General features: G+C 41.4%; 1 protein-coding gene across 1 annotated transcript in view; it reads right to left on the reverse strand.

Annotated features, from left to right (window-relative positions):
• Positions 1-16,307, reverse strand: part of igf1ra (insulin-like growth factor 1a receptor) — a 73,812-nt gene that overhangs the window by 19,733 nt on the left and 37,772 nt on the right. The window contains exon 3 of the mRNA XM_054619280.1: positions 1,580-1,880. Coding sequence (XP_054475255.1) covers positions 1,580-1,880 — 301 coding nt within the window. The remainder of the gene's footprint in view (positions 1-1,579; positions 1,881-16,307) is intronic.

Raw genomic sequence — 16,307 nt, forward strand, 5'->3', positions numbered from 1 at the left:
CCTCAAGGTGTCCAATGACCTCCTTTTAGCAGCTGACGGGGGGGAGAGCTTGATTTTAATTGTGCAGCCTTTGACACGGTAGACCATGCCTTTTTAATCAACCGTCTTAAGAACTGGGTTGGCATCAAGGACTCTGCACTTAGTTGGTTTTATTCTTACCTCACTGACAGAACCCACTCGGTCACCATAGGTAATTACTCATCTTCTACTTCTAACATTACCTGTGGTGTTCCGCAAGGTTCTATTTTAGGTCCAATTTTATTTTCCATATACATGCTCCCCCTAGGTCAAATCATCAAACGTCATAATGTCTCTTTTCATTGCTACGCAGACGACACACAGATATACCTTCCACTGAAACCCGACGACCCAAGAAGCCTAGCTGCTATTATGGACTGTCTTAAGGATATCAACTGTTGGATGGCTCAAAACTTTCTTCAACTAAATAATTCGAAATCTGAGATCATTTTATTTAGTCCCCCAAACCCCATCACTCCTATTGTAAATGCACTTGGTCCTCTGTCTTTAAATATAAAATCCACGGCAAGGAACTTAGGAGTTCTATTTGATTCCGACTTCACTTTCAGACCCCACATCACAAAAGTAGTCCAGTCCTGTTTCCTCCAAATCAGAACCATTTCCAAAATAAAACCTATCCTCACTCCCCCAGACCTGGAAAAAATCATACATGCATTTGTGTTTTCAAGACTGGACTACTGTAACTCCCTCCTCTCTGGCATTAACCACAAGTCACTCTCTCGCCTCCAACTGGTTCAGAACTCCGCAGCTAGGCTTCTTACTGGTTGTAACAGACGACATCACATCACCCCAATCCTGGCTTCTCTTCACTGGCTCCCTGTTCGTTTTAGAATTGATTTTAAGATTTTGCTGATCACATTTAAAGCACGTCTGGGTCTGGCCCCGACATACATAGGAGAAATGTTGACCCCGTATGAGCCAGCTCGCAGCCTTAGATCCTCAGGTGGGGCCCTTCTGGTTGTTCCAAAGTCGAAACTGAAAACCAAAGGCGACCGTGCTTTTGCCATAAGGGCCCCTCGGCTTTGGAATGACCTACCGGAGGAGATAAGTCTTGCAGAATCAGTAATCTCTTTTAAATCACTTCTTAAAACACATTTTTATAGATTGGCTTTTATGTGATGTCGTCGTTTTATTGGTTCATTTTCATTTGGTCTTGGTATTTTATCTTATATTTGTTTACTATATTTTACCATTATCACTTGATTTTATTTATTTCATTATTTTATTTATTTTATTTATTTTATTTATTTTATTTATTTTATTTATTTTATTTATTTTATTTATTTTATTTATTTATTTTATTTATTTATTTTTTATTTTGTTTGTTTATTTGTTTATTTGATTGTCACTTGTTATTTCATTTTGTTTCTTATGCACTGTCTTGCTGGCTGGTCTGTCAAAGCACTTTGTAAACCTTGTTTTTAAAAGGTGCTATATAAATAAAGTTATTATTATTATTATTATTACATTCAGTGTGTCAACTGGCAAGACATTTCCAAATCATCAGGACCTTAACTAGAATTGAAGGGTACGTCTTTACCGATTTGTCTCATTGCGTGTGAAGCCAGAGGGGCAGTCGGGCATACACTCTCCCCCGTGGATGACAAAGTGATTATCGCCAAGCAGGTGCACTCCGGAGCACAGGTCCATGGTGATGCAACGCCAGCCCTCAAACTTGTAAGTGTCCGGAGGACAGTCCGGCACACAGTGACCCTCGTGGTAGTAGTGGAGGCAGCCGGCGCAGGCCATGTCGTTGTTCGGTTCAGTGCAGCTGCCCAGGCACTGGCTGTGACAACATTCCCCCTGGTCTGTGCAGGAAAGCTTGCAGTTTTCTGGGCAAACTGGAGGAGAGAGAGAGAGAGAGAGAGAGATGGCGAAGAGGTTAGTTTTGATTGGCAGTCTGCACTGCTGCACACTAATACAACAAAGTCAAGGATGGTAAAGCTCATAGTAAAAATAGGGCACGGATTGTGATAAAGCGGTCACGTTCAAAATGTAGAATAACTTAAGACATGATGATGATGATTAATGTGTTACTGTTATTATCTGCATGATAACAGGCAAGAGAGCAAATAAATAGGTTTGAAAAGGAGTAGGGACTCAGTGTGTGCATACACAATACGTGTATATATACACATTATACAGCTGCCAGTTTATTCGGTACATGTAGCTAAAACTAATGCAGTCTTATACAATAGTCCTGCAATTAAATCTACCCTCACAAAGGTAATAATGTTCAGTTTTGTTGAAATTGATCTTGATTTAATGTACAAAAAGGGGTTTCAGTCTTTCAGCCTTCCGCCACTGATATATATGACGTGGACAAGACGAACTACGATCCTCAAAAATGACCATTTCGTTGAAGTAATACATCTTTAACATTATAACCCTACATACAAACACACACCTATATATACATACACATACACACATATACATATATGTACACACATATACATATATATACATATATATATATATATATATATATACATATACATATATATATATATATATATATATATACATATATATATACACACATATATATATACACATATACACATATATATATATACACATATACATATACATATATATACATACATATACATATACATATACATACACATATATACATACACATATATATACATACACATATATACATATACATATATACATATATACATATACATATATACATATACATATATACACATATACATACACATATATACACATATACATACACATATATACATATATATTCATTTATATACATATTTTAAACATCTATTATGAACTAAAAGTTCGTGGTCTGCAACCACAGAGCCACAACAAAGGGACCATCATATTTGCAGTTGACGTTTACCAGTGGATCATTTGGACGAAAAAAAAAAAATATATATATTTTAATTTTATCTTTTCATTAGCATTGTCCTATAATGAAAGAAAAGAAAATTGCAGATCAAATAAAACTCCCACAATCACTACAACTTCTAAGAAAGAACTACTGTACATCCTTCCAGGCTGTGAGAAAAAAACAAAACAGAATAATTATTGTGTGGGGTGTTTTAAATTAAGCTTGAGCAACATGAATGATAGAAGCTCTTCACTGTTTTACTGAGCACCACTGAGAAACCAAAACCCATAACAATATGTTATCAATAACACGCATCATTTTCCCATTGCTTGAGACAGACATTTTTCAGAGAGTGCAGCATTACAGTTTGACAGATTTATATAACAGAGCTTACAAAATGACCATTAATATATCATCCTTCAACTCTAGAGAGTAAATCTTTTAAAAATCCAAACTTTGACACAGAAAGGATAAAAGTTACTCATTCAGTTAATAAGGCAAACATTAGGCCAGCGGTTGTTTGTAGATTTACAAACCAGTCAGGATAATCTGATCAGTTTAACACTTAAATTAAAAATGGCAAAACAAAGATGAAAATGGCAAATAGAAGGTTTGTTTCCAAACCTTATTTATAAAGAAAAGCAGATGTAAGGGTAGAAAGCAGATGATTCCCAATACTGACTGATCTTGAGACACTTCATTCAGGGGTGTCCTAGTTTCAGATGAGTCCACTCCATAGAAAGAGAACCTGGATGTTTGTATGTGAATGATTGTCAAAGAAACGTGGACAAGGTGCTTTCTGCTAATGAGTCTGTCTGCATAAAGAGCGGCTCTGGGAGAGACTGAGTCAAAGGTTCAGGTGTCTGTGGGCAATGTGTAACAGATAAGATAGCTATGATAAATTGTAGAACAAAAAAAAAAACTTGCATAAAAGTAATTGTGCAGGCAGCAAAGTCCTGGTTCCTTAGCAACCGCCTTCTGGTGCAAGGCCAGGGCTGGAAGTAAATGTGCACACACAGACACACAGTGATACACACTCAGACTAAAGTACACTACAACACACATTTCACCATTCTATTTTATGTGTGTTATTACACAACACTACACATGAGGGTCATTATTTCAGCCATCCCCAAAGCAGATACTTTTACAGGAGTACACATAAGGAAGAATGGGTGTACATGTGTGTGTCTGACATGTGTGCACATGTTAGTACGTGAATATGTGTGGGTGCCAGAGAGCGGAGAGGAAAAGGAGCTCCACTTGTTTATTTGCTTTTAAATTAAATGCAGGTGTTGGAGCATCAGTGGTTCACTTTGTGAATCAGTCAAGAAAATGAAGCCAGCTGCTGAGCTAATCCTCTCTTGATGAATATTTCATGTTGCTTTACAAAAACATCTGTAGGTAAAGAACGTGATGGTGCAATACAGTAATGCTGCAAAGCAAGCACATATTCCCAAAGTGCCAACTCCAGTTTTGCTTAACAAGGGAAGGGGAATGATCATTAGCACTCCTGATAGTTACTCAAATACTTGCCTATCCTTCTTACATTCAGTCAAATCTAATAGTGCAGAGTCGTAATGGTCTTTATGGAAATTCTATGCCGAAAGAAAAACAAACTCCTTTAAAAACTCTTATCTCATTCAGTTGAACTGATAAAACATCTTTATTGTTCAATACACAGCAGTTTGACACAAATTTCAAAAACTGTCCCCTGATAAGACAGACCTTGAAACAGCAGTTGTATAAGAAATACCGATATGGCCTTCCCACTCAAACTATGTACATGCTCTGTCACACCAGGAGTTGACTGGCTCTGTAACACTTCACGAATAGTGTATCGAACTATTTTCGATCTGGTCCAAGACAAACAGCAAAGATCTTCTTTAAAACTACAGCATCAAACACCAATAAACACAAAATGTATCATGACAGCTGGGATTTCATTTGAAATAGGATGCTGACATCTGTATGGCACATTTGCAGAGTGAGAGACATCAAGGAGGCTCTATTTTCTTGGAATCCGACCAAAAGGGGGCAGCCAAGGCAAACTCTAATGAGCCTCATTGGAGGTGGTCCCCTTCCGTTCCGCATGATTTTAACAGATTCCTCAATGAAGAGAAACTCCAAACATGCATACCTTTTGCCAGAAGAATGCGGAGGGAGGGGGGAGTTGCTGCCTTAAATCCATATAAGTCGACCAGGGTTTCACTGTGTGACCAAACAACCAGTGGTATCAAGGATACAATCCTCTATTTATAGATGCTCCTAATGCGGCGCTATTTCCACACTGCTGCTTTCAACACATAGCTATGCAGGGCATTGTGGGTTTCCACTACTTCAAAGGCAAGGGACTACCTAACAAGGGGCTCCTCTTATCATCCTTGTAGTCCCCTGAGTGGATGTTTAATATGAGCAGGACTAAATTAAAAGCATCAGCAGGTTGGGATTTGACCTTAGTTAAGTACACACTGTATCAAATTAAGCAACTGTTGGAGAGAACAAACTGTATAAACAAAAACTTTGATAATGACCTGCGACTACAGAGTAAAAAAAGGTTGCAGTGCTGGGCGTTGAGGTAGGGAGCTTTCTGATGTTGTTCCTCTCATACAGTAGTTACACAACCCCCCTCCCTCCTGCTCTTTCCCTGAGCAGCCAGGTCAGACACCATAGCCACCAGTCTGCCCCTACTGTTCGCCAGAGCACTGCGACACGTGGAGTGGCCAGGTCCGTTTCATCAATAGTAAACGAGGCAACACGAGTCGGCAATGAGGAGTCGGCAATGAGGAGTCTCCCTTTGAGCCTCTCATGCAGCCTTACAGCCACCATAAAATACAGCTGCAGTCTAATGAATAGGCATCGCTGATAGGCTGAGAAACAGACAAGTACTGTGCAATGTTAGGGTTTTTTTTTGTCCTAAAGGTATCCTCCATGTGAAGAATCTGCAGAATGTTTTAAGCCGCAAGGGATTCAAGGGGGAGAATGTTGTTCTCGTTCCGCTCCAACGACATAATAACACAAGGAATTTCTAAGGAAACCTGAGATGGGGATGCTATTTTGGCAGCAAACATGATTATGGAGGTGTAATGTGAGATGAGAAAAGAGGAACACATAGCTTAAAATAAAAACAATAATAACATGCAAGGATATAAGTACCAGTTTTCAACCAAAAATAAAAAAAATGTATGGGACTGCATTAGAGCAAAAGGCGGCAAGCATCAGATTCATTCCTCCTTCAGGCTGGCCTTGCCTTCTTAAAGCACAGCATGCAAGAGGGGTTCAGGAACCCAAAACTCATCAACCATGCCTTATCCTTCCTCTTTCCCCACAGTCTGCAGACAAAAAAAGAAAAGGCTGCTTCAAACTGATAACAAGATATCTAGATTTCAACACTGTCTGTCTGTCTGTCTGTCTGCCTGGAGAAGGCTGTTTGTGTGTGTGTTTGTATGTGTATGTGTGTGTGTGTGTGTGTGTGTGTGTGTGTGTGTGTGTGTGTGTGTGTGTGTGTGTGTGTGTGTGTGTGTGTGTTGTGGGAAGATGGGTGAGGGGGTTCAAAGTTGGATTTAACAAAAAATGCATTACTTTATCTAATAAGGACATAAGTGCATGAGAGGGAGAGGATTGCAGTGCAGCAATGCTCCTCATGTGAATGCTGCTCATGTCCCGCTTGCTAGAAGAAAGCTTGCTGTGTAAGTGACTACTACACTGTTTACATTGGGAGGCTGGTGACACTTTTACTGCTGCCAGCTCGGAAGATGAAGTATTGTGCAAAAATAAAAAGGAGTTTGGTAAACTGGTATAATTTCCCCAAACCAATCATAGGTGTCAGCCACAGTGAAACATAAAAATGATCTAATGAAAGATGAAATAGTTTCATTCTTCGTCACATATCAAAGCATAGTATGTTTTCCCTGTGTCATTGAAGATAAGTAGGAAGCGTTGCAGACAGTTGGGAAATCATTCATTAGTCACAGTGGGGGGACGGGGGAGGGACGACAAGGAGGAGGGTGTCTGGGAAGAGGTAGGTGGGGGTTAAACTGGGAGCTATCTGCTGGACCAATAGCAGGTGGGCAGGGGCGGTTCTAATCCTGATGACTGACATGTTATTGAGTCTGGAGCAGAGATGGTAAACAAGTCCTCTCTTGAGCAGTCATTCGGAGGGGGGAGTCGTAACCATAGCGATTAAGCATGGCTTTTCCACAGTTTCGGGGAAACCATAAGTTAAGGGGAAAACCTGAACAGACGTAGCTTACTCAACAACAAGCCTAAGTAATATTATTCCTGTAAATAGTGCTGACCCATTACCGGAATTTCAGCCAAAAAACAAATATACTGAGGGGCTCAGATGAGAAAAAAAGACATTCTGGAGGAACAATACATTTCTACCGAGTGTGATATTAAAGACTGTTTAAATAAATGCAAGAGAATAAATATGGTTAAGATAAAACTGTGAATTGTATTTTAAAGTTTGCATAGGAAAAAAAGAAAATAACCATCTCATGCTTTGCTGTGACTGCTTGATTTTAATTGAGGTTGCTGTAGTAGCTGCACATTAAGTGTCAATCACACCGCCTGCTCTTGCACCATAATGTAAACGGGGCCATAGCTCCATTAGGACATGATTAAATTTATCTCTACATCGCCTCAATTTACCGAAGTATTCACTCTACTGCACACTACGGTGATCCACTGCACTGTGGGGATGCACAGCCTCCCGCTCTGTGCAGAGTCCGGGCCCGTGAGCTCAGGTTACCAGAGCTGAGAGCAGTAGCAGACAGTAAGGTAGCAGAACTGGAGCACAGTAGCACACGGAAGGCCCATCACGGGTGCTGCAGCCCAGATCGCAGGCTGGGCCCCGAGCTCCCTGAGCTCCATCAGGCCACATCCTCATCCGGCAACCCGATCCTCCCTGGGAGCCCCCAGCGAATCACTACAGACACTTGTTTAAACCACATCAGCCAGGACGGCCAGAGAGAGGATGCTCACTCCACTCCCAGCCAAAGGCAAACCGCATCAGAGATTCCAGAGCTGTCTTACGGCTACAGCAATAAGAGTCTCAAGTGCCGGGATGGAGTGATCTGATCTAAAGCAGTGTTTTTCACCTTTTTCAAGCAGAGTGTTTCTGGCTGTGCATGTCTGGCAAGAGCAACCTTTCTGCTGATCAGTGGGTGTTTTTTAGAAGGGGGGGGGGAACACTGCACAGCATCATGATGATTTTCTCATGCAGACAGCTGGCTCAGGAGAGCTTGGCTAAATCTCTGTTCAGTCCTGTGCACAAAGGTGTGTGTGAGCCCATTCCTCTCCGGTCCCAGTGTTTCTGGGTCGCTTCCACTCCCGTGCCCACTAAAGACCATCAATGTGTTTTTCACACAACTATGTGCTGGTCTGTGTGTTCAGGCATGCGTGGCATTTCCCTCTCACTCGCATCCAGTCACAACAACACACACACCCCTTCCTTCTACCCTCAAGCCTCTGCAGCTGCTGTTGTTGTTGCCTTGTTGGTAATTACACTTACTAACAGGACACAGGTATGCAGCAACGTCACATGTGATAACACTTTGTACTTTTATTACTTAAGAGGTAGAGAATGGTCTGAAAGCTATTAAAGGCACGATAAAACAGTTACCAAAACAATGAAGAATACAATGTACATGAATATCCTCATATTATTTTGCATAATTGATTGCAAGTTATTAAGTTTTAACACTCTAAAGCTCACACTCTAAAATTAACCACACTACTGAGGTATCTAAACACCATATCCTATTGTACTCATTCTAGCAATTCTTGAGGCATTTGTAATTATAGGATTGGTTGAATGTTCGATTAGATTTTTCTCAGGCAAAAATGTTAAATAAAAAAACAGTTCCAACTTCTCAGATTTGATGCTTTTCTTTGAAATATATATCTTAGTTTAGTAAATATCTTTGGATTTTGGATTGTTGTTTGGATAAAACAAGCAAGAAATTGCAGCGAGAAGCTTTCCCTATTTTCTTTAACTGTATGGACAAAACAGTAATCTGCAATTAATTAATATAAAAACTGCTCTAAATTCATATAGAAAAGATGTAGAAAGAAATGCAGCATGTAGATTCATAACAGAGTGAAAATAAACACATTTGAGTCCCTTTAAAAAGGAGCTACATCACAGGGAATTCTCAAATGATAGAGCGGAATTCAAATGATACAGATGTGTGTAGAGCTGATGAATGGGATCAAAACCTAGAACCAAGCTCAGGCCCAAGCTGAATTTCTGAATCCCTGTAGGATGGACTTCTAGTAATCCCAAAGTCCCAGAATCCCAGTTAATGCTTTGACAGATGCTCCCCGAGAGTCATATTTGTAGCATAAAGAAAGACCTCTGTGGCAATGTTGCTCATTAAAACAGGTGACTCCCCAACTTATTCTGTCATTACCTGAAGATTTTATTTTTATTTGTAACTGGCCAACTAAGCCATAATACAAATTTATTCCAGCTCAACTTTGAGTAACAAGTATAAATCAAATATCATTACAGAGATGCCTGCTCTTTGACTCTTATTACCCAATGAATGGCAAGTAGATGCATCACTCCCTGCATTTTTAATGATGATTTGGTCATTTGAAAAAACAAGATTTATCTGCCAGTTTGATGTTTTTGTTGTTTTCAACCCTCTGGTTAAGCACAATAATGACTTTAACAGAAATCTGTTGTAGTCAGTTGCAGGCCCCGAAGGTGACAGGCTGCATAGCTTAATAAGATGCTAAGATAGGCATTAGTATGGGAACAGCAACTTCGGGGAGAATTCAGGCAATGCTTTTTTTTCCACAGATTCTGAGGTGTTTCCTCTCACAAAAAGTGGCTTCTAAAAATACCTGACTTCCCAGATCTGCTTCATTAAATACAGTGTGTTTCCTGGCAGTGCTGTGCTGCCTGGCTGGCGAGATGTGTTGGCTGGCTTTTTTGCTAGCTGGGTGACTGGTTGGGGTTAGTGAGAGCGTGTCAAGCCATCACATCCTTTCAGCCTCGTACACATCACACTCTAATCCCTCTTGTGAATGTAGTAGAGAAACCCATGAAGACAATTACAGAAGACTAATGCTTGTTTATTGGTATAAACCAGGGATCAGCTATTCTTTTTGATATGATGTGCCATTTTCAAATTTGCCATATCAACATTTAAGTTTAATATGACAACAAAACAAAATGTATATCTCCAACAGATCTGTAATTTTTTTTGCAATCTGCATAGCAACATTTAAAAAAAAAAAAAAAAAAAAAAGGCCAATTTCTTTACCCTCCTATGACGGCATTGGGATGGTTAGGTTTAGGCATTAGGAGATTTGTTTGAGGTAGGGTAAGCCTATCATAGGCAGTGTAGGGAATGAAAAAATAAAACATTGCTTCTGGGATTGCTACTAACTAGTGTTAGTGTTGTTCGGGGGCGTTCCTGTTTGGCGCACGTGCCCGTTCCAAGCAGGACAATTGCTTGGCCCCAAGAAGTGTTGCTTGCAGCGTTCTCAAGAACTGCTTGCTGGCATCGCTTGTTGATTCCAAGGACGTGAAAAAGTGTTCAGTGGTATCATTAGTACCTCCAGCATTCAAAGTAAACCGCAAGATCAATGAGCTGTGGCCTGTAAACGCCAGATACTGACAACATGCCTGACTCGATCCGCAGAGCCCAGAAGCACCGCCCCTGCTGCTGAACAGAGCGTTGTTCTCTTCATTATTCAGAGTTTATCAATATTGAACGTGTCGCATGTCCAAATTGCACCAACTGTGACACTGTAAGTTCTTGGGTCCCAAGCAATACAGCCGCCAAGTGTAAAGTGGATCGGATGAACGGTTCTCAAGATATGCGATGGGCATACCTACATGTAGACAGTCAGTCAGAGAATCCTTGCTTTATAGTTAGGTACCAAAACTCGGTTCAGCCTATCATCATCTCAGCATCAGAATAGTAGTGGTGCTGATGCCAAGGCCTATTTCTGTAGATGACCATCTGCAGCTTTGCAGCAAACGGTGCCCAGACTTCGTCCTGGCATGCTGTCCGGCATACATTCTCGCTGCTGGCACGACGTCTGGATTCAAAATGACACATCTTAATTTCACATCGACTTCAAGGAGGCCCTAATCCTGATTAAGCATAGCAGCATTTGCTTGAGCTAAAGAGCTGATGGGGATAAAAGTTTGTGTTCATTGCGAGCATTCCTACCAGGTTAAAATGGAGTGCTTTGCAAACATGGAGAAGGCCATTAGTCGATTACTGAGCTGATAGCCAGTGGACTGTAAATCCTGAAATTACAGTTCGGTTTGGTTACATTTTATGTGTGTGTGTGTGCGTGTGTGTGTGTGTGTGTGTGTGTAAGGATTGGTGTTTGTTATCATGTGTGTGTGAGTACATGGGGTGGGGGGTCATACTTAGGACCATGTAACCAAACTGTCTACATAGCTTACATTGCAGTCTCTGTCTGTATGTCTGACTGCAGTCTTGTCTTTCCGATGACAGTGGGTGGTTGTTGGCTCACGCAGACAGACTGCGGTGAAATGCTGTTGCTCAGCCCATCTCTCCGGTACATCTGCCTCTTCTCTTTGGGATATACGCCTCAGTGTCTGCCACCTCGGTGGAGCCTGACGTTCTGTACAGTCCTATTAGCCACTTCAAATATGACATCTGGATTTAGGGTTTCCTTTTTTTCCTCAACTTAATTTCATTTTCACAGCAGGTTTCTTGAGGGTACAAACGGTATCCTTTTTATGAGGCTGCACTCTCTTCTTAAAAAAGGACAAGCTGCGGGTTCAGCAGGGCCAGTTGTGCCCGGAGTTAACATCTGTTACGACGGGGACACTGAGACTATTCTCTCCAACTGGGGAGCCTGCGCTGAGACTTTAGGCTAGTCCTTTCAAGTGTAATGGTATGATAAGATACCACGGTCCCAGATGGTATCGCAGTGAAACGGTATTGTATTGATCCAGTATCTGTCGTATTCAAAGCTTAATTTCACAGGAAAGAGACCTGTCAGGGGGTTAGCTTTACATTAAAAACCTCATGCTTGTTTTGCCAATTTTCTATCTGCACAGGGAGTTAAAAGCTTGCCGCTACTTCACAAACAGCGGAACAACACAGAAGAATAAAGGCACTTACTGCAGACTTTATGTGATGTTTGCACACTGATAAGACCAAAGAGGGCCATTGGTTGGAAATGTTTGGCAGCATTTAACAATAGGCTGGTTTTCTCTTGAACCTTTTACATCAAAGAGTGTGCCTGTATACCAAATGTAGGGGCTATATTTCCTTAAACATGTCCTTTATTTAAAGTGATTGTAGGTGACCATCAAACAGCCGGTGTGGCTTACCTATAAATGTAAAGGCACCAATTACACTAAAAAGCCATCACGGTTGAGTAAACAGTAACAACAGCACCAAATATGGCACTTGTACAATGCCCATGCAGTAAAAAACATCACTGTTTACATGTCACTGAACAAATTGGGGGTTGAGTCAGCTTCAGTGAGTTTCACTCACAGGCTCAGCACAGATACCCTCAGTTTCAACTTAAGTTTCTGCATTAATCAGATTTTTACCAGTCTCACGTTCACTTTAGATCTCAAACACAAGCATTACAGTCATGATGCAGTGGAAACCATGCGACAGACTGCAGGCTCCTATCTAATCTCTACCATATTTAGTTTAGGGACCCGTTTTTTTGGGCAAATCTGCAACAGTATAAATTGCAGAGAGCTGGGCTCAAGAGCATGGGGCACTGGAAGTAGCACGTTTGGCTATATTGGCCTATGTGGATGGAGCAGGACAGCTGACAACTGCCTTAAACAGTCTCTAGCCCACACTTCCTATTGGCTGCCAGTGACATCATGGTTCTATCCCCATGTTTCACCTCCTCTTTTCAGGGTGGGCGGAGAGTTCAGTTCTTCCTCTTACTCCTCCTCCTCTCCTCTTCACTCAACCAGGTCGTATCTTTCTCTTTCTTTCTCTCTCTCCCTCCATCACACACACACACAAACACACACAGGAACACTCAGCTCAGTTCCCCTTTTAGGGACCTCAGCAGCTTACATGGCCACTCTTGTTCAGGAAGAGGGAAGAGTGAGGGAAGGAAGGAGCAAGACAACAAACGAAGAACAAAATAACTATTGCCATGCACTCACACAAACAAATATAAACAAACTGCACATATGCTGTTGTTTTTTTTAGGAAAGCCTTTCTTAATTAACACAAGCCAAATGAGGAGTTTTGTTTGGCACATCATGCTATTATTGTGAAAGTCTAAGTTTGACATTTTCACAAGCAGACAGCTCACTAAATTACCAGCTGGGCTGCTCTGTGATATGTCTCCAGTAATGAAACAAAAGGATGCTCACGGGGAAGGAGAGAAGGATACACAGAGAGAAAGAGACCCTGGGAGGAGGCACATTGAGAAATAATTGCTTAATATATAAAAGATGTGCTGGAAGAAAAACAGAACTCACACATCTATATTCAGTGTATCAAAACAGACTTGTAGCTAGCGATATGGCCGTTTCAGGAGGTCCTAATCACTGGGATGGATCCCTGTACCAGACAGGTGTACAATGTCTGTGGTCTGATGAGGGTGGAGGTGAAGGATGGAGGGAGGGGGACAAAAGTGTCTGTAAGTCAGACAGTCAGCTGACCTCTGCCCTGCCACAATCAGACGCAGTGTTCAGTCCAGGATCACATCCCTCCACGAGAGTTTAGCTCTTAGTCGGATTAAGGAGGGGTCAGTGCACATAGGAGAGGGGAAATGTCATCACAGCACCGCAGGAGGAATCAAGGGGGCTGCAGTGGGGAGTATGGATGGAGTGGAGGGGTTTGCTGGCACTGAGGCTGAAGGATCTTGCTCTGCTTGAATGAAAATGATCCAAAATGTTGCAACCTCCTCATTAAAAAAAAAACTCCACATAGAGTAAATTTGAGCATTTAAAAGGATGGCACAGAGGGCAGAGAGGACAGATGCCAGTAGAGAGGCAGGGAAAATGGCACAGTGAACCAGCCTGCCTCCAACCATAGGAAGTGCTACGCCCCCACGGTGTCAAACATTAGACGACAAGAAATGATAAAAATACCCACGCTTTCTCCCCCCCCCAAACAAACAAATAATGGGCACCATTGTGAAATGCTGTGGCACACTCACAGTCAGGGGACGCATAAAGACCCCCCCCCTTATCCCTTTATCTGCTCTCAAGGCCACAGACAACTTTCTCCTTCAGTTGGGATGTAGACGGGGGGCCACGCAGCACTGCAGCCCACTTTGGAGTCCCACCGCTCAGAAAAATATGTCTTTGTCTTCCTGTCGTTACAGATCTCCCACAGCTCAACGGACCTGGCTGCAACAGTATTAGAGCACCAACAGGGGGCCTAAGTGATGGGAGAAAGGCGCGCTGCACTGCAGACATGTTACACACATACACTGAGAACGCATGTTTACAAGTCCGAGGAGCCTTTTTCTTTTTTTTCTTCTTTTTTTTTTTAAACCTTGTTATGACCCAAAATCTACAGTATCTCATAAACTGTTGATGAATAATCAATGTCTTAAAATTGATTAGTCCCCTAACAAATTACTTTACAGCTGTTTTATGCCATTCTGAGGATATCACTCTGTTCCGTTGACATACGTGAGGGAACCTGGGAAAAGGGGACACCGAGGAGGACCAAACTGCACATCATAAACTCTAACAAATGGAAGACCTGAGGCTATATTAACTGTTCCACGCTAGCACTGCTGCAGCTCTCTCAGCAACAGAGGATCCTGGCCATTCAAGTATTTAACTGCACCCAAAGCGACAAAGATGAGGATAATAAGACCCTTTTGTAACATTTCAATTCTTAATACATTGTTATCTTAACTACGTGACATGAACTGCTGTTAAATATTGCCTGAGCCTGAAGGTGTAGTGAGTTACACATTATCTAGTCCTAACTTTTGAACAATGTGTCCCTGAAAAGTGGCCAAGCTGAGAGGAGGACCCAGACCTGCTAGATCAGTGATTTCCTCCAGAATGACAAAACACGAATGGGCACACACTCACATACTTTTGAACAGCCAAAGCTATAGCTGGCTGAGAGAGGGAATGGGAGCACGCTGCTCCATCAATGAGCCATCAATCTCACACACACACACACACACACACACACACACACACACACACACACACACACACACACACACACACACACACACACACACACACACACACACACACACACACACACACACACACACAGGAAACAGGAGACCTTATCCTTTAGCCATCATTCAAAAAGAAAGCCATCAAAGTGCTGGCTATGGCTCCAGGCCCTTTGCCAGGGCAAAATTTCCAAGCATTGCCTTGTCTTGTGGTGGTTTGATTAGAGTTACTATTACTCTGCCCTGTGTGTGTGTGTGTGTGTGTGTGTGTGTGTGTGTGTGTGTGTGTGTGTGTGTGTGTGTGTGTGTGTGTGTGTGTGTGTGTGTGTGTGTCCTAGGTTGGCAAGGAGTCAGCAGCAATCATGTAGTAGCAAGTGAAGAAATGCAACTGGTGATTATTATCATTACTGAGTAATCTGTTGATTCTTTGGGGTTAACACTTTTTTACAGGTCCATAATTTCTAAATAATTTCCCAATAACATTCAAATGTTTTCTGGTAAAGACTCTATAATTTGTACTAATTATAGGGGAAATATAGACAATGTTCAATGGTAAACTTCCAATAAAGTACCTCCAATTAAGGCAAGCCTACATTTCAAAATCTATGAACAACAAATTTCCCAATAGTAAATTAATAATCAAGGAATGCTATGCTTAATACATTCATATATCCCTATATTAATACAATATTACACTGTTCTTTTTTCCCATGCTTTTTTTTGTCTACAAAAGTCAAAAATATGTAAAATGTCCATCACAAGTTCTAAGAGGTCACATCTTCAAAAACCAAAACAGATTGAATTTGAAATAATATTCCTAATAATATTGCTTTATAAATTACTTAAATGATTAATAAATTATCAGAATTGTGGACGACTGACTTTTTGTAAATGTAAATAAACTAAAAACTGGCAAATTGTTTCAAAACTACATAAGAGAATCAGTGGCAAAACCAGATGGCACTCCAGATGAAAGGCACATTCCACTATTTCTTCCCAGGCCAAATGTGCCTGCAGGAGCACATTCCTGCTACATGAAGGCAACACCAGGCACACCTGAAGCATGCTATTATTGCGTCACCTGTTGCCAAGGGGCGAAAACACAAGTTAACTGAGAGCTCAGCCAGCTCTTACACTGAGTTCCCAATGTGTCTTGGACACAGAACGCCTCCACTTTTAAGCATTATAGTAGCACAATTGTCACGGCTGAAATCTGAAAGGGGGAGGGCATGAGAAGAGGAAGGAGAAGGAAAAGGTG

This window comes from Anoplopoma fimbria, chromosome 19 (genome assembly GCF_027596085.1).
Source record: "Anoplopoma fimbria isolate UVic2021 breed Golden Eagle Sablefish chromosome 19, Afim_UVic_2022, whole genome shotgun sequence".
NCBI classification, from domain to species: domain Eukaryota; kingdom Metazoa; phylum Chordata; class Actinopteri; order Perciformes; family Anoplopomatidae; genus Anoplopoma; species Anoplopoma fimbria.